Source organism: Strix aluco, chromosome 5 (genome assembly GCF_031877795.1).
Source record: "Strix aluco isolate bStrAlu1 chromosome 5, bStrAlu1.hap1, whole genome shotgun sequence".
Taxonomy (NCBI): Eukaryota; Metazoa; Chordata; class Aves; order Strigiformes; family Strigidae; genus Strix; species Strix aluco.
In genome coordinates this window covers 3,465,750-3,486,611 of record NC_133935.1, presented here as the reverse complement: position 1 = coordinate 3,486,611, position 20,862 = coordinate 3,465,750, and the positions used below count along the sequence as shown (strand labels likewise).

Below are 20,862 nucleotides of genomic sequence, written 5' to 3'. Positions count from 1 at the left end.
GTGGGTGGGTGGGACTGTGGTCAAGCCGTTGTTTCCTGAGTAGCGACACAGCACATTCCTCGGTGCGAGGTGTGCACTGGTTTTGTGGGAAAAGAGGAAGAAGGAGAGAGAATGTCCGCAGGGCTCTGCAAAAGAGTCCTTGAGAGAAGGGGAAGAGCAGGAGATAAATCTGTATAGTCGTGTCAAATATGCCTTGAGAGAAGTGGAAGAAGGGGATGGCGCGGCCTCCACCTCACATTCCTCCTTGGTGCCACGGCAACACAACAATGGATCTCCATCCCGTCCTGTGTTTGTTCTGGGCACCGTGTGTTAAGGAAATGTGTGTTTTGCAGGGTTTTTTTGCTGTTTTGCTTTGCCCACACTTCCACCAGAGGCGTTACAAATAACTGCAGTAGCAGGTCTGGCAGCAGCATGTGGCAAAGACAGAACAAAAGCAACGATGGGGCCGTCTCTGTATTTGCAGAACCAGTATCTCTTGTAAGCAGCAGATCTTTATAAAAAAATTTGTATCAACTGCTCTTAAGATATAAAAAGGTGAGCTTTTAGGAGTCAGCATGATCCCTGGTCAAGCTCTTCCTCTCCTGTTGTTCTTCCCACTGAGCTCCCTGCTTGTTCATTATTTTCCATAATGGTAACTGAAAACAAGGCAGCATAGCATGGTGCAGCAAGACAGAATGAAAGTATTTTAGATAAAAATGAGGGGAAGAATAGGCAGAAAACCAGAAACCCCACGTTTATGGGCAAGATGTGTAGTACTAGTTGAATGAGAAAGCCTCTAGTCACGTTCATGGAAGCAAAGAGGAGACTGTTACCGGTTTATGAAATTATATAAATAACCCATTTAAAAGCTTTACACAAAGAAGTCATGTATTTGCTCTCAGCTAAGCACATCTTTGCATTTATTGATGTAAAGCAGACAAAATTCTCAATCACATTATATCAAAAGTACTACTAATGTAATTCTTGAATTTGTGTAGCAATGGATCACATAAACTACATTCTTCATAAAACAGCCAGCAGAGTCCTCAGGCTTTTGTTCACTAATAAGATTTGGTATATTCCTTGAGTAAAAAGGTATCTGTCTAAAGTCATTGCTTGAAATGCACCGATTAAAAATAATAGTAAAGATCTAGTCTAACTTTAGCACAGAGCAAGCCAATCCTAGTCATGGCTGGACAGATGAAGTGACAAAGCTGAAGAACAGGGAACTACAACTGGCTGCAGGATTCAAAAGGCTGCAGGCAAGGATGCAATACCCTTACCTGGTTTCACAAATTATCATTGATTTAAAAATAAACTACTTTTTCCTCAAGTGAGGGCTGGGAGAATAAGGGTGGCAGCAAGGCACTTCCACATTCCTCTATGCAGGAACTCCAGGACCAGTTATGAAAGTGGTTTTTGAGGTCAAAAGGAAACTGTGGGTGGGATGGGGCTGCTGTGGGCCACGGGAAAGAGGCCGAGCTGGCCAGGAAGGAGGGGCTGGCACATGTGTGTCCAGGAGAGCTTGCAGATGTGATACTAAAGGCAGAGCTTGGGCAGTTGAAGAGTGTGGCATTTCTATTTGGGGAGAAGAGGCAGCATTAATTCAGTTTTTGGTTTGAAATATCCTCTGTCTCTTCATTAGGGATCTCTGGATCGCTGTTGCAGGACAAGCTGTTAGCTCTGCTACGCTGCAGAAATCCAGACGCAGCAGAACTTTAGAGGTATATGGCTCATCCTGTGCCTCATCTGCAGCACCGAAGCTCATCACATCACTTGTGCTGGGACAACGCTTTGTGCCAGCTCCCCTTAGCGCTCTGTCTATGGCAAAACCTCCCTTCCAGGCTCTACAAAGTGCATGTTTTAACAGTGGTTTTAAACTCTACTTTAGAGGGACCCATCCTATTGAGAGGGTAGCAAGGTCTGACTTTCCAAAAGCTCAGGTAAGCACAAAGACGCCAGTCCAAACTACCATTCAGAGATGGTACTATTTTAGCTGAAATCCAGGCTTTTTTCTTTTTTTTCCTGAAAGCCTTAAAAGTGCCAAGGGAGTACCTGCATTGGAACAGTCACAGCCAGATATTATCCCTCTGGGCTGGTTTTGTTCACATGGTAATTTCAGAAAGCTCTGAGGTGCTGTATTGAAAGGAAAAGGTTTAACATTTTATGAGAGGGAGTTTAAAAATACACACCTGGCAAGAGATCTTGAATGCAGACAGACCTGTGACTCATGTTGGAAGGGACTGGAAGCTTGATATGGAATTCAGTTTATGCCTGTAGTGGCTCCAGCCCCATACTTTATTAGCTATATTTAAAATTACCTGAGTGGTTTACTGATTATTTAACATTTAACAAAGTAACAAATTGGGCCAACGAGTGACAGAAATTCAGGCACTGTTACTGTGCTGTATATAATGAGCAGTGCCTTATCAGCAGCTTATTGTCTTTTTTCCTTGTGGAATCATCTAAGATACAACCTCCTGAAATGCAACAGCTGGATTTTTTTTTTTTTTTTTAAGGAAACTGTCATCAGATCTCTGACTCCTAGGGTACTCTTACCTATGGTGAATCTCTAGGTTTACAGCATGGCACCCCTCTGCTCCCTGCACCCAGACTTTGATTGGTAAACTTATTGCTATTTCAGCTGAAGCGCAGAGGAAGGACTTTTACACCACTGAATGAACGGCTGCTGCCTTCCTAATAAGTCGCTCTGTCATTGGAGAATTGGGTCTCATCACATCACGTTCTCTCAGGAGGCACCTGAGGAAGGAGAAGAGGTAGGAGAGAAACAGGAAGGTTGTGAGTACAACCTCAGGTTTCCAGTAAGATCACCAGCAGTATCCTGGTGAGAGCAGGAAAACAGCATGTAAAGAACTGCTCGTGAGATGCAGATTTCCCTTGGAAACAAATTTAGGCAGAACAGTGTGGTTTTCAGCACTGACAGAGACTGAAACTGAGCTCCCAGAGATCAGAGTGCACAGAATTGTTTTGATACTGCATCTAATTTTTATGTTTCAAAGAGACCTTGGGAGGGAAGGAGGCCAGGCTGCACATTGTCCCAAGGATCTGTTATTTTAGGCTCACAGGCAGACCCAGACAGTACATTCCAACAGAACTCAACATGGGTGAAGAAGCATCATCTACGATTTCTATCAAACAAGAGATTTGCACTAAGGTGGGTTCACATAGCAGACTCTGCAAATCTTATTTCCCAATAAAGCAGATGTCATCAGCAGGACAGATTTAGTTTTCAGCAGTTCACAGAAGTTTAGCAGCCCTTTAAGTGCACTGATCCACAGGCAGGAGGCCACATTTTGAGGCAGAACTATCTGAAAATCAACTGCCCTTGAACACAGACAGATCATTCATCCAGACCGAAAGAGTGTACTCCTGGAACTGGAAGCTATTATAATTTTTATCCCAGTTAAATGTTATACATTTAACACAAATGCTTGCATATACTTTTAGCCTTAATTTATTGGTTTGAGTATACTCGCTACTTCTTACTTTTAGTAACAGTACTACTTCCACAAATGTTTATCAGGAAAAATAACTCACCTTGCCAGGTTTTGTTTGGCTTGTGATTTAGAATTCAAAGCGGCATGAATCAATAACTGGCTGAAAACATCCCTCTGAAAAAAGAAGTCAGCAAAAACACAAAGTAATAGGTAACATATAAAGTATTGCTGGTTACAATATCTCGCTTACCAAATTGTTAAAACCACTGAGGAAGGAAACACATCGACAAGAAAAATTAAATAGCTAACACTGCTAATAAGTGTTTACAAACAGGATTTGGTCACCAGCACAGTTTAGCTTTTCACTTTCTAAGCATGAGGTGTTGTTAATAATGAAAGTGCCTAACAGAGGTTCCTGAAAGAGGATTAAATCACATCAGAAAGTCTTTTATTGATCTCCTTTACCTGAGCATTGCTGCCTCCCACTTGGATTAGTTGGTAACGGATTGGGTACAGCAGGTCTACAGCTTTGTCACAATTTCCATTCTCAAACTCTACAAAAGCCTGGCACAGAGGCAGCCCCAAACTAGGAGCCAGGGAAAGCTCATGGTCGTCACAAGGTGCTCTGTAGAATGAGAAAGCAGTTACCTCCCCTAAGTCAAATTAGAAATATGCATATTTCAGTGCCAGTCTGACACTGCCTGCAGACAGATTTTTTTTTTTTTAACTGTACAAACCCCGATGTTTCAGGCAGTTTAGATAACATCTTTTGGTGTGGTTATGTTACTTTCAGCTCTTTGTTACTCATCAATCATTCTGTTTTCATTCTTCTGAAAATATCCACAAAAGGCCCAAGCCCAACCCCTCCTGCCTTTGCAATAGTTTTGGCTAGAAAAGTGAGAAAACTACACAGTTTCTCTTCTGATAATCTCACCAGCACACCCTACTGCTAGTTCTTTGTCCTCATCTCTGCCAAAAGTGGCAATCAGTCCCTTGCAAACAGCTCCAAATAATAATCTTGCAAAACAGCTTGCCACACGGCGCAGTGCCTCACCGTCTTCATAAGATAAACTGTATTCCCAACAACAGCTCTCAGTCTGCTCTTTTATTCTAACCATGACAGAATAGGTAGCTCTTAAGGTGTTTTTTTTTTTCTTTTTTTTTTTAGTGCTTGTATCCTAACCCATCTAAGAGTTGAAGAGCCACACAGCATGACAATATGCCTGCAGAAGAACGTGTACATTCTAGCAGGCATCCTTGTTGATATTAAAAAAAAAAAGTAAAAATACAAGTAACCAAACTGTAGCTCTTTGGTCTGTAGGCAATAACTCCACGGGACAATGTGGAATTGTGTTTTCCCACTGCTACAGAAGCAGCTGACAGTGATCAGGCCTTGGAGGTCGTGCCATTTCAGTGCTGAAAGGTTGGCTGGCAATACGAGGAGAGGAGGGCTTTCTATCCCAAGCAATACAAATTATTCCTGAGGATACAGTGCACACTTCAATGCTATAAAGTCCATCCGTTGTTTAGAACAGATTTTTCTGTAAATTTTCCAACTTAACACTGAGCAACCTTAGTCACTGGTTCTGTTTTGAGTGCTTGCAATGACAGCTGAGAGTCACCTTAAATTTACTAAACCCAGAGCACACTCTGTGCTCCCCTTCCTGAGTCAGTATTACAAATTTCCCATTTCTCCCACTAGGTCAGTGTTGATTTTTCAGCATGCAGTGCTGCCCGACATGTTTCTCATTCCTTAAACAACATATGGCTTCCTGAAAAGTGAGAGGTGCACAACAGAAGTGCATTTTAAGTAAGTAGTTTGACATTAATGATGAAAACAATGAAACAGTTCTTCATTTAAACATTTGTTCCAGCTCTCTGAGAAAACACACAGAAATGGAAGACTGATTTTTTTTTTTTTCCTTTCTCTTGCAACTGATCTGAAGTATTAATTCATGAACAACAACAACAACAATACCCCCTGCATTAACGTTTCCATCCCTGAAAATAAGCATGTGATACCAACCACCAGAGAGCGCCATGGAATACTTTAGGAAAAAAAATTTAAATTGCAAAGGCTGGGGAAAAATATTAGTGAAAAGCCAAGAATGACCCTTGTTTGTGCCAAAGTTTTATGACTGCTTTTTTAACACGTCTTAGGTATCATTTAGCTATTACATATTTTTGATATACATAAATTAATCCATTAATCCAGCCATCATCTCACCTTCATCTCACAGTCTGTTTTTTCAACTGTAGTACTGCAAAAGGCTGAACATCTAGGCAAAAGGGAGCACTGGGTGAAAGGATAAGCAGCATATGTTCATTAAAGGTTCCCTGAAGTGGTGTGCATGTGCAGTTTTATAGACTTTATACCTATACTTACATATATTTATATACTTATATAAAAGATATTTGCCATTTCCTATTTACTCAAGTCAGACATGCTTAGGCTTGATTTGACATTTGTTTTTGTAAGTATTCTTAAAATTGACATTTCTTTTTTAATATTTTTGATTGATGGGTATTATAGTCAGGAATAAATAGTGACAATTTCAGGTTCTCCCTCCTCCTTTTTTAAGGCAAGGGAAACAACAGATAGATGCTGAAACAGAGGAAAAACAGGGGGGGTGTGTGGGGAAGAAATTGCATTTAAAGCATCTATATATCAACCCCTTCAAAAAAATCAAGGCAATTTACAGTTATTTAATACATAAGGGAACACAAAAAACCCCATACTGTTTAGAAGAAATACTTAAATATTCAAATTTTTCAAATAATTTAATCTGAAAGCAAAACATTCTCTATTATTACTTTAACGTAAGTACTTGAAATTCAATTTCCTGCAGAGGTACTTCACAACACATCAAACAGTAGCTATTGGAATATCGCTACCAACTAATGCTCTGTTATTAAAGAACCTCTTAAACCAGAGCAAAAAAGAAACACCACAGAGAGCTGCCATATATTGTAGAATGCCCTTACTAATATACAGGTGAAATACTTCACTCATCGTACGTAGCGTGGCTTAGTGTGAACCCATTAAAAGGAAATATACAGCAACTGTTCAGTTAGTGCCCATGACCTCAAACATAAGAGATTTCTGCTTGAGAAGATTAGAAACGCCTCTAGACATTAACTCAAAAAATAAATAATTATAGAGATCTCCTAACTGGAGATTGGCCTGCTTAAACAGACATGTCCCAGCGACATGCTAAAGCAGAGAGGAGCATGTTGTAGTGCTTCAGCAAGCCAGAGAGATTATCACCCTGAAGTTCAGAGCACAAAATATTTATTGAATACAGAACTTTAATTCACTTGCTTACTTGGCAAGTTCCTGAAGAGTTGTTAAAAGCTCCTCAGTAGCTTTGTGGTCTTTGGCTCCAAGTGAGGACATCAAGATGTGCACATCATTGAACAGAAGAACGTGATCTTTGGTGTGCTTCTTTGTAAGCTTGAGAACATTGTTCCACCTGTCTCCAAGCTTTACACCTGAGAATAAAAAGATCTTTTCCTCAGTAAAAATACCACATGCAAAAGCACGACTTTGAAATATACTTGCAGTCACCCAGCATAAACAGCATTCCTACTGAACTCAAGAAAACATTCCCTGATGTTGCAAAATTCATACAGTAATGCTCAGCTGCAGCCTGCAGTATTTGGGCAAAGAATTTACTGAATGTCAGTATTTATCACCTATTCTAGATCACACTGTGTGAGGTTCTGGCTTTATTATGAGATTGCTCATGTCTTCTTGGAGATGATGCTCACAATTAACCATCTGTAGCAATCAAAAGACAGAGCGATGATGGATTTCATAAACAAACCCAATGCATCATTAGTGTTTTAGCAGAATACTGTAAAAATAATGTCCATCCATTGTTGCCCCCCCTTCATGAAATCTAGTTTATAAACCATAGTTTAAAAATGTTAAGGAGAAATGCCACCGAGTTGGGGGAGTACACAAAAGCCAGAGGCTAATATACATGTACTAGCTATTTTAATCAGCATCAAAATAGAAAGTTAAATATCTAACTTGAAATTTAGTTCAAGGAAGCTCCACAGCTTTTTAGAGGCTTATGTACTTCATTGTTCAGTCTCAAAACTCCAGGGACAACAGAAATGAATTTGTCAAAAAAGAAGCTGAATGAAATACCATGCCAGCATGCCAAAAAAAAGCTTTGGGGAAGAATAAAGGTTATGGACATTATCATGAGTTTCATGTTGAAGCTTTTTTCAAGAGCAGAATTTTCTTCTGTAACAGATTTTTTCTGTCAGAGTGACCAAGCTTGCTCTGTAAGTATACTGAAATACTCCAACGTGCAAGGCAGGGGAAGAGGGGAGGTAGAAAGAAACCTGTTCCCCTTACAGTTAAGGTGGATTTCCTACCTTCCAGGTGAAGCCTGTACAGCATCGAACAGTTATCGACTACATCCAGCATGCTCCCACTCGACAGACACCGGGGCGCAATCTGTAACCACAGGTATTCGTGAGCTGCCCAACTTAGGTGCAAGTGGGAACTTATTCAGATAATCAAACTTATTTTCTCAGTACAGAATTGATTTTCTCTTTTTATGCATTCAAAACTAATCACATCTTTCCTGCATGCAGCCATTTGTAATAACAAACACCTTGCTTTGTTTGTGTTGCTTTTCCTGTTATGAAGTTAAGTATGGAGTCACCAAGGTATTTTATTTTTTTCCCAAACAGTGCCATAAATATTACTGCACTTTGCCAAGGTTAGTAGATAGGAGTCTGCCCAGCAGCTTTCTTAACGCTTGCATCACTTTTAGAATCCTTACAAAGGTATCTTATCTAATTTGATACTGCTTATTTACAAAGATTGTTTTGCAATCCAGACAGTAAAGAACTATAATAAATTAACTAGGAATGAAAAGACATGCTTCTGTTGACTGTGTACCTTGTTAGGTACAAAACAGTTAGGTGCAAAACCAGTTCTTTGTACAGGTAACTTGACTTTATAGGAAAATTATTTTCCATCCTTTTAAAAAGCATGAATAAGAAACACAGGCAGAATGGAAAACAGTACCAACACTGCCCACTGTAGCTCTTTCAAGCACAAGCAACACTTGAACGATGTAACGTGTGAGTCTTTGAGCATTTTACCCCAAACCGTTGAGAAACAGGTTTCCCTGAAAAACTGTAACAATAAATGTAAACTTTATATATATATATATCACACTGTGATAGGTTTCAATCCCCTACAGCATGTGCTCTTAGCATGTTCTCAGTAAAGAAAAAAAGGCCCCTACTCACATGATTGTCATAAATTGTCAAAGCAGCCTCATATTCACCCTGTAAAAATCAAACAAAGACTGCATGATTAATGTTGAGATACAGTAACCAAAAATGACTGGTAGTAACCAAAACTATACATACAATTAATAGATATCATATTACTTCACAACAAACCGAGTCAAAGAAACCTTGAGGTATTAAAAGAATAGAGTCTAAGATAAACCAGGATTTACTGGGCAAAATTATCAGTATGTTTAGGTTTCATTTAATAATAGGTATAAGTGACACATGAGGAGAAAGATAAAGTATCACCTCTCATTCTAATGTTCCTTTCAGGGATTTCTGCAAAAATTAGTGCATCCCATGGTGTATACAAAGACGTAGGAAGAAAAATCATTTTAAGCAGGCTGCAAAAACATTGTATAGCTAGAAGGTGGCAAAATAAACAAGCTATTAAGACTACTATCGAGAATTATGCTTTTTTTACATTAATAAGACTGAACACTAGCAACTTACTCTGTGTTCTGACCAACAGTGTGTTCTGCCTTCTCAGCAATGTCACGTTTGTCTCCCTATTGAACTGAACCCCACAAGTGCTAAGAATTATTAAATCCAAGGAGATTCTGCCTTGCAACCTGACAGGTTGGGTACAATTGCAACCATTTTTTGAAGGTTTCAATAATATTTAGTACTATTAATAATTAATAACATTGGCAACCAAATTTACAGCTTACTGCCTCTTTCTTACAGTCAGCAAATTTTGGGGCCAGCAAATTAGTATTGAATTTGAAGAGAATTTTGTCTAATTTCTGTCTGATTAGAGATCCAAGTTCATCTTTCTATCAAATGACTGCCAAGTGTAATTAGACAATTTGATCTTCAAACAGCCAATAATCTCACAGCAATTTTTCAACATTCTAACAAAGATCCTGGAACTCTGACCAATGTAAATAAAACTTCTCAAAGGAATTGTAAAAAAGGACTAGCTTGTAAAAATGGCATTGTGCTGTTTTATAAAAACGTCCCTTTAAATAGCTGGAAAAAAAAGCCTGTAAACGTTAGGTCTGCCTTTTAAATAGCATTAGATGAATGACCTATCTGGACCATAAAACACCTATATAAAAATATCTCATACCTTTTCAATAAAGTATAAAGCCCAGTGCCAGTAATTATGGCAAGCAAGCATATCACTGTTCTGGAAAAAAAAAAAAAAAAGAAGAAAGAAGAGAAAATATTATTTACAAAATAAATTCCCACTTAAATGTATCTAGTCAAATTTCTGTTTCCTTCTTCAGCAAATCTGCGTATTTCATGAGACAGAAGAGACAAGAACTTTAAACCAGCTGGCCAGGATACCTTCTCATTCGATACTTTTGTCCTTGCAGTTAATTCAGGGAGACACCTCAAAACCAAGGTTTTCCCCCATGTTATTTTTCAGAGAAGAATTTCACTTGGGTGCCTCGGAATTCACCCTTCTGCAGCACTTTTTCTTTAGGAAAAAGTCCAACATTTACAACAAGAGTAAGATTTGTCTCATCCAAGATTTCAGTGTCTTGCCTAAAGTAAGCGGGATAGATAGTGGTGAGGGCCATTTATCCCACCCACCTAGACACCCATCTCAGACAGAGAGGAATCACCTCTTCGACGTATGTTTTACTACAGCCTAGAAAAGCTGCGCCAGGTACCAGACACACTTCATCAGAGAAGATGAATCCTTGCTGGTCTGTACCAACCCAACTGACACCACAATTCCCAATATTCTTCCCTAACCTGCACTTGAAGACAACGTCATGCCAGTTCATTTTTGTGAGTGCACCAAAAATAGACAAAATGGGTGAAAATTACACCAGCAGAAAGGTTCGTCCCTCCCCTCTCGTTCTCCCCCGGTGCTGTAGTTCAACTTAATGTTCTCACAAGTGGAAAAAGCAACTTCATCTTCATGGTGACGACTCTTAACGCCCACTTTCAGGAAGCACAAAGGTTCCCAGTGAATGTCAAGAGCTTTATGGCGCTAAACTAAACATTCTGGTAACCTTTACTTGTTTAATATTAAATCACAAACCAAACCTCAGCAACTGAAGTAGTTAAGTGCTTGGCATAAACCTGATAATATCACATTTAATATCATACTACTGTTCCAAATGTCAGACAATCAAGAACAGGGGATTAGCTCCCTAAATAAAACCAAACCTTTTTCCTGCTGCTGATTTTGAGTTCTGAACAAGATTAAATTGCTAAAGGAGAAGTGGGCTTGTAGGTGACTGAAATAAATAAATAAAAGCAGACTATAGGAACTCACCACAGCAGCTCAGAAGAAAAAACACTGCCATTTAATAATAAACACCAGTGGCAGAGAGGGCCCCTCTGGTAAGATAATTTGCCCTTTTTGATTTTGTGCTGAAATATACATAAAAAACAAATGGCATCTGATTTTTTTGGGAGGAACAAATAAAATAAAGTGCTCTGTAAAGAAAACCTGTACAAATCTTTGCCCCTCTTATTGGGAAGGAGCAAGATGAATTAAAAGCAACAGAGGAGCCTGAATACTGTGGCAGTACTGACAGATGATCTTAGTCATGAAAAGAAAATAAATAAAAATTTCAAATCACCAGGCCAAATACAAGCAACTTTATTACTGCCCTTAGAGAGACCTGCTTTTTTTCATGTGCTTAACAGTTTAACGCTCTGTGTTCATGATGTTTAAGATGAAAAATACTGCACAAAAGAAGTGTTTATACACATTATCATTACGACAGTGTTACAGATCTTAACTGTACTGGGTCAGGCATGGAGGTATATTAGACAATTCTACTTCCTGATCTTGCACTTTACTTTGTTTGGATAAAGGGTATAAATCAGAGGTGTGCAACTATTTTAAGAAACAGAGTTCAAAAATCGATCCAAAAGTCACCGATTGGGGGTTTTTAAGGCGTCACCCAAACTGTCAGTCCCCTGCATCACTGTTTCATTAAAACTAATATATTAAAGGACAAAATGCTTTCTGGGAAATGACAAGATATGAACCTCGAGCAAGGTTTTTCTGCCTGCACTTCCAAGCTCAGCATCTGAATGCTTAACTTAGAAAAAACAAGTGCAAAATAAACAGTCCTAGTCTCACTATCCAGCCCTGCTCTTTGGGTGAGGCGGAACGGGCAGCTCAGATGACTCTAAAATAGACTCTTGTGGGTTCTAACACATTCAAAGCTCGCAGCCTTCTGCTCTGAATAGAACACTCATAATCACTGGGAAAACACATGCTGTCCAACACAAATAAAAATCAAGCTTCAGTTACAGCAAAGGACCATATGACAGACTAATTAACCTGTTCAGTATTCTGAGAGATACTCAAATACGTTGGATATATAAAGTAACTTCAGTACACTAGAAAAGAGACAAAAGCATCATTTCTCTTTACAGTTGACCTTTAAAAATCCTTCCCCATCCAGAAGCAAACAAATATTTTATGAGTCTTCTAAAACATCTGATTTGACTGTGTCATTTCACACCTCATCTTAGGTTCCTCAAATGACTCTCAGTGCTCATCTCAGCCTAAGCAAAAAGCTTGTGAAAATAGCAGTGGTCACTTTACTTTCATAAAGACCATAAATCACGTATAAATAACTCACAATTTTCACATCTGATGTTTCATCTGTCTGCAATGGCCATGTCTTTCTGAGATGTAAAACACCTCATCAGCTCCACCAGGGAAAAGAAGCTGCACACGCAGGTACAAACCACACACTTGTTAAAAAGGAGTATAAATTACAATACTCCTAGGTAAAGTAAGGCAGTGTGAGATGACAGACTCTGTGAATCCTGGCCTGCTGACATGTTTGCTGTTTCTGTAATCTCAGCAGTCGTAGTAACGACAACTTAAAGTGGTCCACAGTATGTGTCCCTCATCATATGCCATTTTTTCCTCCCTCCTGCTTCAAAAGCAGAGTGGATAGTAACAGCACCGCAGGTGATGGTTTCTCCTGATGTGTAAACTTTGTATTCCTTGTAACACGTTGGCAGATAGGAAGGAATTGGATGCAGAGGAATCAAAAACTTGGCTGGAGGAGATCAAGAAGACCTAGAAGGAGATTTTTCTGAGATGCTACAAGAATGTTTACCTTCCAGTTGTTTTCCGTTTCCTTCATAAATTCTAACCCTTTCTTCACCTCTGCTTTCATTTCATTTACGTGAGCTATAGTATGAACGGACCATGCATCTGTCTGATTTATAGCCAAAGCCTGTGAGTGAAAAAAGGGAAAATGGGATGAAGCTTACAAACGACAATATTTATCACTGCTCATATAGAAACAGGAGACTACTTTTTACTGCATGTTAAGTACTTCCCTGTATCATTCCAACTAACCACAGCTGGGCAGAAAAGAAAATGTTTACTGGCTGACTCCACTTCCCAGCTTCTACTGCATAGAGACAAACACCTGCAAAACACTTTAAAATGCAGGCTTTGATGAAGATTATCGAGTAACATTTTCTTTCACAGACATGCATCAGTATCAGCCATGAAAGAACTCCAAGCACAGGCACAATATATTCCGTGACACAGTGCCTTGCAGGTAATCATTTCTTCTCCAAGAACATGGCCAGCTCTGAGTATCCAGCAAATTCCTCTCTCTTGCTCCAACAACTCCCACTAGGTTTTAGGCACTTTGTGAGGTTAGTCATTAACCTAGTAAATGTTAATGTTTAGTCTTTGTTGTCACTTTCAGCAATTTGATGTAACAGAAGTTTGGTAAAAACACCCATTAGTGATTATTTGTATCTGAGACTCCTGGAGGACAGGCCTAAGGAGGACTCCTAAGGACTAAGGAGGACTCCTAAGGACTGGAGAAAGTCAAGTATAATTACTACCTTCATAAAAAGAAAACAGACCAGCTAATATTGATCCCCAGGAACATTATAGAGTTAATTGTTCAATAATCCAGGAACAGGCATCTGGAAAAAAAGGGAGGGGGAAACCAAACAGGATGGATTGTCAAGAGCAGATTACTTCAGACCAATCCAACACTCTTTAATAGGAGTAAACAGCCAATTATACATGGGGAAAACAGCAGATGGGATAATATATGGATTTTATAGGGGTGTTCTGACACCATCTGACAAGGCACGCTCATAAGCAATGGAAGGAAATACAGTCAAGGAACTGCCATGGTATGGCATAAATGTGGGAATCTTTCTAAGGAATAATTATCAGTAGTGTCTTACAAAACTCTGTGAGCATTTCCATGTTAAGCCTCATCTCTTTGCTACTTCTACTACCAACTGGGATGCTGGAGAGAGTCAGTTCACAGCATTTGCACAAACCACCACCCAGAGACAGGGACCACATTTAAGAATTCTAAAACGTTTTAGCACTGCTAGCAGGCAGTTTACCTCACGGGCAAGCTCCTCAGCACGATCGAAAAAGTTTGTTTCCATGAGTCCAAAAGAGTAGTAGCCCTTCACATAGCTAAACAAAAGGGGAAAAACCAGCACGTCATCCATTTAAATCATCCTAGATTTAATCTAGGACTGAAAAACATATTAGAAATAGCATTTAACTCAAAAGAGTCCTTACAACGCAAGTTACAATGAGGGTTCAAGCTTGCAGGATACAGAACAAGTAGGTAGTTTCTCAGAGAAAGCCAGAGGCCCAGAGACACCAGCATGGGAAACAGGAACAAGATGCACGTCACCAGTGTTTTGAGAACTGCCATTTACATCTTTGGATAAGCTGGAATTAAGAGTTGCCCAGAGCGATCTGCTGACCTCTGTAACAGTTGCAAGATGCAGAATTAGAAGGCTGGAAGCAAGACAGTGCTGTCACCAAAGTTATCTGAGTGTCTCATAGCCTTCTGTGCTTCCTCCAGTGCCCACAAAACTACAGGAGAGCACTTTTATGTGAAGTGGCCCTTTAAAGTGGCCATTAAGCCATAAAGGCCCAACGTAAAGGAGAATTAGGGATGTTATAAGCTCTTACAAACACACCTGATGCAGTGATTTTAAGAAATATTTAACTGCTGTTGTATTTACAGGTTCACAGATTGCAAAATACCACAGGATACGTTTCTGCTTCTCAAAATACCTGTCGAGGTTTTGGTTTTAAACTCCTAAGGGAAAGGAACTACTAAAACATGTGGGGTCTGTTGCACCTGATTTATTTCATGGATCAAGATGAATAAAAATTGGGGGGGTTTTGCCAACGTATCTATTCACGTGTAACTCTACATGACTGTAAGTTTGGGGACAAGGGGTACTTGCCAGGTTTTTATACTTCAAGAAACACTTGGCATACAGGTGTTCCCTGCTGCTTTACAGTTAAGTGGACAACCACCTGCACTTTTGTAGCATTGTGTCTAGAAAAGTTTAGAAGAATGCAGTCAAGACTGCTAAGTTGTCCCCAACAAATGAAACCAGCATATTGTAGTTAAAAAGAACTAAGGGGTTTAGATTTCTCTGAGCTGAGGTAACACAGATGGAAAAATGAGACCCGTGAGATTGTGGGGTCCCTCAGTTATCTTCATTATTATGTTAGCATTCAGTCTGTACTCTCTGCACTGTTTGTGGAAGGAAAAAAGGAGACAAGATCGTGCTGGCTATGGAGGTACACAGTGCATTGGTGTACAGCAAAATCCAGAAAATATTCAGGAAGTTATGGTCACCTGTGGATTCATCTATCTCAAAATGTATGGCTTGACTTAGAATTTAATGTTAATTTTTACATAAAGTTAAAAGCTTTCAAATAATTTAACAGGTCTTAAAAATAATTCTAAAAATCAGCCCAAGTTAGTTTTTATTAACTATTCACTTGTCAATAGATTCTGATTACCCTGAACTAACTTTGGGAAACTGAAACTTTCAGGACTGAACTAAAGAAATATTTTAAAATTCTGCCTTCCTGTCAGTCTTTGCAGCACCAGCTGTTACAGTATGCCCCAAAGTTTTATTCCAGAACTACACCTTGGTATTCCAAGTTACAACTCCTTTCTTCCTTCCACTGACGTGCTCTATCACCCACAGGCTGAGCCCCAAGTGAAAAACTGGACACATAAAAGCGCGAAGGAGTTTGGCCACTGCCCTCAGTGAGGACATGATTTTATCCTGGGTGGTTTTGTCCTGTGTGTTACATGCCATGTGCTATATTTGACAGCAAAATTTACTAACTGAGCCACAGCTCACTTAAGAAAAAACCCTCAACAACAGTGTCAACAGGGAGACAGGAGAGATGTTCTATCTGTGGTCAGGTTTGAGTCACTTCTAAGCCCTTGATTTGGTCTACACGTCTGTTTCCAACAGATTCTGTTACTCTGATGTGTCTGAACTTAAAAACCACAAAGTACATGAACACCAGATAAAGAGCAATTTTCAAAATGAAGTATGACCCACCTGCTTAGTGGCATATCAGGTGTCCAGAAAGGATAAACCCGGGCAACAGAATCTCGCATCTGTATATGATGTCCCAGGTAGAAATAAGTGTCCTGGGAAAATTTGAGGGCTAGCAGGTCAGTTGGGTGGCTCTGCAGAATCTGTTCCCATAAATCACAAGCTTTTGGAAGCTGGCTAAAAATAAAAAAATATTTTGATTGCTCAGAGAAGGCACACATACCTGCCTCTACTGTTAGTTCTAAACTCATGCTATTCTGAGAAACAGAAGATTCAACAGCAAATTACTTTTTTTCTTTCCTTGAAGGAAGTTCTTAGTCTTTTTTAAAGTAAGAATGGCATTATCTTCACCGAGCACCTTTTGGGAAATCTTTTGAAAGAAATGTCGTGGGGTTGCAAGAAGTCACTCTAACACACAAGGAAATGAAACAAGCCTAAAACATAAAACTAGGTATTTTCTACAGGGTTGAACAGTTTTTACAGGGACCTAACATAATTCATCTAACTTCACATGCACAAAGACACCTTCCTGCTCCTCTAATGGGACTCAGCGATTCAGTAGCTTCCTCTTTACCTTTGCTAAGAAGTAGGTGAGGTAAATCCATGCTCACCTGTTTGTTTGACAAATAATGAAAGTGAATCATTAGCTCATCCTTTCTGCAGTGCACATAAATTCATATTGAATGGAACAGTGAGCCTCTACAGCACTTCTGACACTGCTATCTCCCCGTCCTACAGGGGAAAGAGTTTTTGACACAGGGAGACAACAGAGAGAAGAAAAGTGTTTGTAGCTTTCTTTCTGTGGATCTAAGTCTGTGCTACACAATATTAGACCTTACTGTAGTCAAATAATTTGAGTTTCCTGGCTCTAAACCATATATTCAACTGATGGATCTAGGATGGATTTAAAACAAGGAGAGCTTAATGATATGTAGGTGTGGCAATAGAGCACTTCCCCTCCTATGGTGCTGCTCGCTAACTAGTCATGGCACTTACAGTTTGGAGAGAAAAATTCAAGAACAACCACTGACATCTCACCCTGATCCTTTTCTAGATGTCAGCTAGCGGGAGGCTCTGCAGAGAAATCTGGACAGGCCGGATCACTGGGCTAAGGGCAACTGGAGGAGTTTCAATGAGGCCAAATGCCGGGTTCTGCACTTTGGCCACAACAACCCCCAGCAGCGCTACAGGCTTGGGGAGGAGTGGCTGGAGAGCTGCCAGTCAGAGAGGGACCTGGGGGGGTTGATTGACAGCCGGCTGAACATGAGCCAGCAGTGTGCCCAGGTGGCCAAGAAGGCCAATGGCATCCTGGCTTGTATCAGCAATAGCATGGCCAGCAGGGGCAGGGAAGGGATCTTACCCCTGTGCTCGGCACTGGTGAGGCCACACCTCAATGACTGGGTTCAGTTTTGGGCCCCTCACTCCAAAAAGGCCATTGAATGACTTGAGCGTGTCCAGAGAAGGGCAACGGAGCTGGTGCAGGGTCTGGAGCACAGGTCTGATGGGGAGCGGCTGAGGGAACTGGGGGGAGTCTGGAGAAGAGGAGGCTGAGGGGAGACCTCATGGCCCTCTCCAACTCCCTGAAAGGAGGGTGCAGAGAGGGGGGATGAGTCTCTTGAGCCAAGGAACAAGTGCTGGGATAAGAGGGAATGGCCTCAAGCTGTGCCAGGGCAGGGTCAGACTGGCTCTTAGGAAGTATTTCTTTGCAGAAGGGGTTGTTGGGCATTGGAATGGGCTGCCCAGGGCACGGGGGGAGTCCCCATCCCTGGAGGGGTTGAAGAGTCGGGTTGACCCAGCGCTGAGGGATCTGGTGGAGTTGGGAACGGTCAGTGTGAGGTTCATGGTTGGACTGGAGGATCTTCATGGTCTTTTCCAACCGAGATGATTCTGTGATTCTGTGATGTCAGGCAACGCTACTGCCAACTGTCGCTTCCACCTGTGGTAGCTAAACCTCTTCATGCTCCTTTAAATGGGATGACAGTGGACTTACCCCCTGGCGAACATGTCCAACGCTGCTACGTGAAGCTTCTCCCGCTCAGTCAGTGGCTGAGCTTTTGAAAGCGTCATCATCGTCCTCATCGCACCATCCAGCTCCTTGTTGAGCCGCACTGAACTTCCAGTGCCAATCAGCTCCAAACCATTAGCAATGACGTGTCCCATTGCTACGGAAAACAGCACGTTACAAGCCCAGCTGTACAGCACGACATCCCTCTCTACATAAACACGAGGAGGGGTTGTTTATTTTAAACAAGACCAACTTGTAGTCACAGTGGTCCAGGACTCTCATAAGCCAAAAGTGCTTAGAGGCTTTTCACGACAGCCATTTAAAAAGAAATGAAAAACCCCCCACAAAACCATCGCAGCCTGCTCTAGATTCTGGAGAAGTTCTACAGAATTGTGTAAGCCACCACCTTCCCCTTAAGTGAGTTAAACACCAGGTACTGTCCAGCACTTTCCATGCTAAGAATTAAAGGTTATACTCACTAAAATTTGGATCCGCTGCTTTTAACTTGGAGAGACATCCCTCAATGCCTCCAAGGCTCTCATCATTGGCCCAGGTTGCATACTGTAAGAGAGACAGAGGATTGAGAATCCCTGATGACACTGGGCATCTCTTCATGCTCCCAGATGTCTAAAACTCAAAAAGTAAGCAAGGCAAACGGCTAAAACACAAACTTTACAAGCAGAGAGCGTTAGCGTAGTAGGAAAACAGAAAAACTGTTTTCTTTAAGGTAGTTTGGCCACCAGCAGAACTAATAACCATGGATTTCTATGCGGTTTATGTCAATTGGTTGATTTTCCAGTGTCAAGTAGGATGAGCACACTGCCTGAGGTTTTCCCCACCGCTGCAACATCCGGCATCACCCTCTGCTACCAGGGTTTTCTGCTGCCGCTAACGGCTGAACCCCTGATTGTGAGGCTCTCCCAGCTGGTAAGAAATTTAAACACCAACTACAGCAAAGACTGTTTCACGCGTGAGTTCCTTCACATCACGTTTTCTTACGCTTTTCGCTCATACCTGGGTCAGCACAGCGTCAAATAGTTTACAGGCTTCATTGCTAGTCGTGGACAGGACAAGTCCAGCATCCCGCCAGGCCTGCAAGCCAAACAAATCCAAACCCGTTCATTTTACACTCGCTTTCCAAACTGTGCCAACAGATTTTCAAACTGATGGTGTTCTGATATTTTCATCAACTGTGATTTTTTTAAAAAAAAAAAAAAAGGCCAGAAGGACAATGTCAGCAGACACACAAACCCTTTGTGCAGTTGTAGGTACCTCTGAAGACTCGATTAGTTGGGGTTAGCAGTGGGAATAAAGAAGCAAAACTTACAAAGCGTATACAGAAGATCCTGATGGGTTACGCGTCTCATAATGAGAGACCCATTCTTAATTCATTACAACTCAACTTTGGGCTTAGTCCCTCTGCTGCAGACACACCACATGAGAGACATGGTAAAATAAAACCCTGAGTTTTTTATAAGTGAAATCAATACCTTAAGTAACTTGCAGGCCAAACAGCCTGGCAGAGCAAATCCACCAAGTCGCTGGAGTTAAGCCAACAAAGAATTTGGACCACAGGCTTGTACACAAGCCTTACAAAAAGGAAGAACATGGGCATTTGATAAAGCTGAAATGCAAACCACAATCAGGCTGCCGTGGTTTCTTAAGAAGCTACGTAACACTGACTGAGATGCTACATCTCCTGGCTAGCTGCTGGAGACTGAGGAGAGTTCATGAGGCAGATGTGCAGTTTACTTAATGGTGGAGTTAAGCTGCAGCAGCTACAGCACCCTGGCTCATGGTTGCCTTTGTGACTGCTCTCTTAAATAACTCGGGCAACAAAATGAAAAAAACAATGCCTATTTCAAAATGCTTAATTTATTCATATGGGCATCTACAGCAAAAGGGCACGGCACCACTAGTTGCTTGCAGGCTTCTCCTCGCCCCCAGGATGGCCACAAAGACTGTCCTCTCACAAGCTGAGGTGCTTCCCTTGGCAACCTATTCAGATCTTTTTAATAACATTTGGGTTTATTTCTCCTAATCACTCTCCATTCAGCGTTCTGATACCGCACCCATCATAACCTCTAAGACTGTAAAACAGCTTCTCAAGTTCTGCTGGTTTTGACTGGAATACAGTTAATTTTTTTCCATATTAGATTGTATGGGACTATAGTTTGGGTTTGTGCTGGGAACAGCATTGGTAACACGGGGATGTTTTGGTTATCGCTGGGCAGCACTTACACAGAGCCAAGGCCTTTGCTGCTCCTCACAGCACCCGCCAGCGAGTGGCTGGGGGGGCACAAGGAGCTGGGAGGGGACACAGCCGGGACAGCTGACCCCAACTGACCCCAGGGACATCCCAGACCACAGGACATTGTGCTCAGCACGTAAAGCTGGGGGAAGGAGGACGAAGGGGGCGATGTTGGGAGCGATGGCGTTTGTCCTCCCAAGTCACTGTTACATGTGACGGAGCCCTGCTGTCCTGGGGATGGCCGAGCACCTGCCTGCGAGGGGGAGTGGTGGATGAATTCCTGATTTTGCTTTGCTTGTGCGTGCGGCTTTTGCTTTCCTGATTAGACTGTCTTTATCTGAAACCACAAGTTTTCTCACTTTTACCCTTCTGATTCTCTCCCCCATCCCACCAGAGGAGGGGTGTGCAAGCAGCTGTGCGCTGCTTAGCTGCTGGCTGGGGTTAAACCACGACCCAAGCACAGCTTACATTCAGCACACCAAATACATTCCTGTTTAAGCACACACACAGTCGAGGAGCTGCCCCAATCAATTCAG

General features: G+C 41.3%; 1 protein-coding gene across 3 annotated transcripts in view; it reads right to left on the bottom strand.

The window, feature by feature from the left end:
* Positions 1–870: 870 nt before the first annotated feature.
* Positions 871–20,862, bottom strand: part of TTC38 (tetratricopeptide repeat domain 38) — a 35,639-nt gene continuing 15,647 nt past the window's right edge. For 2 of the 3 annotated variants that reach the window (XM_074825644.1, XM_074825643.1), the window contains exons 2-14: positions 19,090–19,167; positions 18,555–18,636; positions 18,061–18,232; positions 16,074–16,247; positions 14,082–14,157; positions 12,812–12,931; positions 9,832–9,891; positions 8,715–8,753; positions 7,827–7,908; positions 6,764–6,929; positions 3,903–4,062; positions 3,538–3,611; positions 871–2,739 (exon numbers count right to left, since the gene is read on the bottom strand). In XM_074825644.1, coding sequence (XP_074681745.1) covers positions 2,646–2,739; positions 3,538–3,611; positions 3,903–4,062; positions 6,764–6,929; positions 7,827–7,908; positions 8,715–8,753; positions 9,832–9,891; positions 12,812–12,931; positions 14,082–14,157; positions 16,074–16,247; positions 18,061–18,230 — 1,215 coding nt within the window. In that variant the 5' untranslated portion in view covers positions 18,231–18,232; positions 18,555–18,636; positions 19,090–19,167 and the 3' untranslated portion in view covers positions 871–2,645. The remainder of the gene's footprint in view (positions 2,740–3,537; positions 3,612–3,902; positions 4,063–6,763; positions 6,930–7,826; positions 7,909–8,714; positions 8,754–9,831; positions 9,892–12,811; positions 12,932–14,081; positions 14,158–16,073; positions 16,248–18,060; positions 18,233–18,554; positions 18,637–19,089; positions 19,168–20,862) is intronic. The other variant, XM_074825645.1, reaches the window with a different exon arrangement.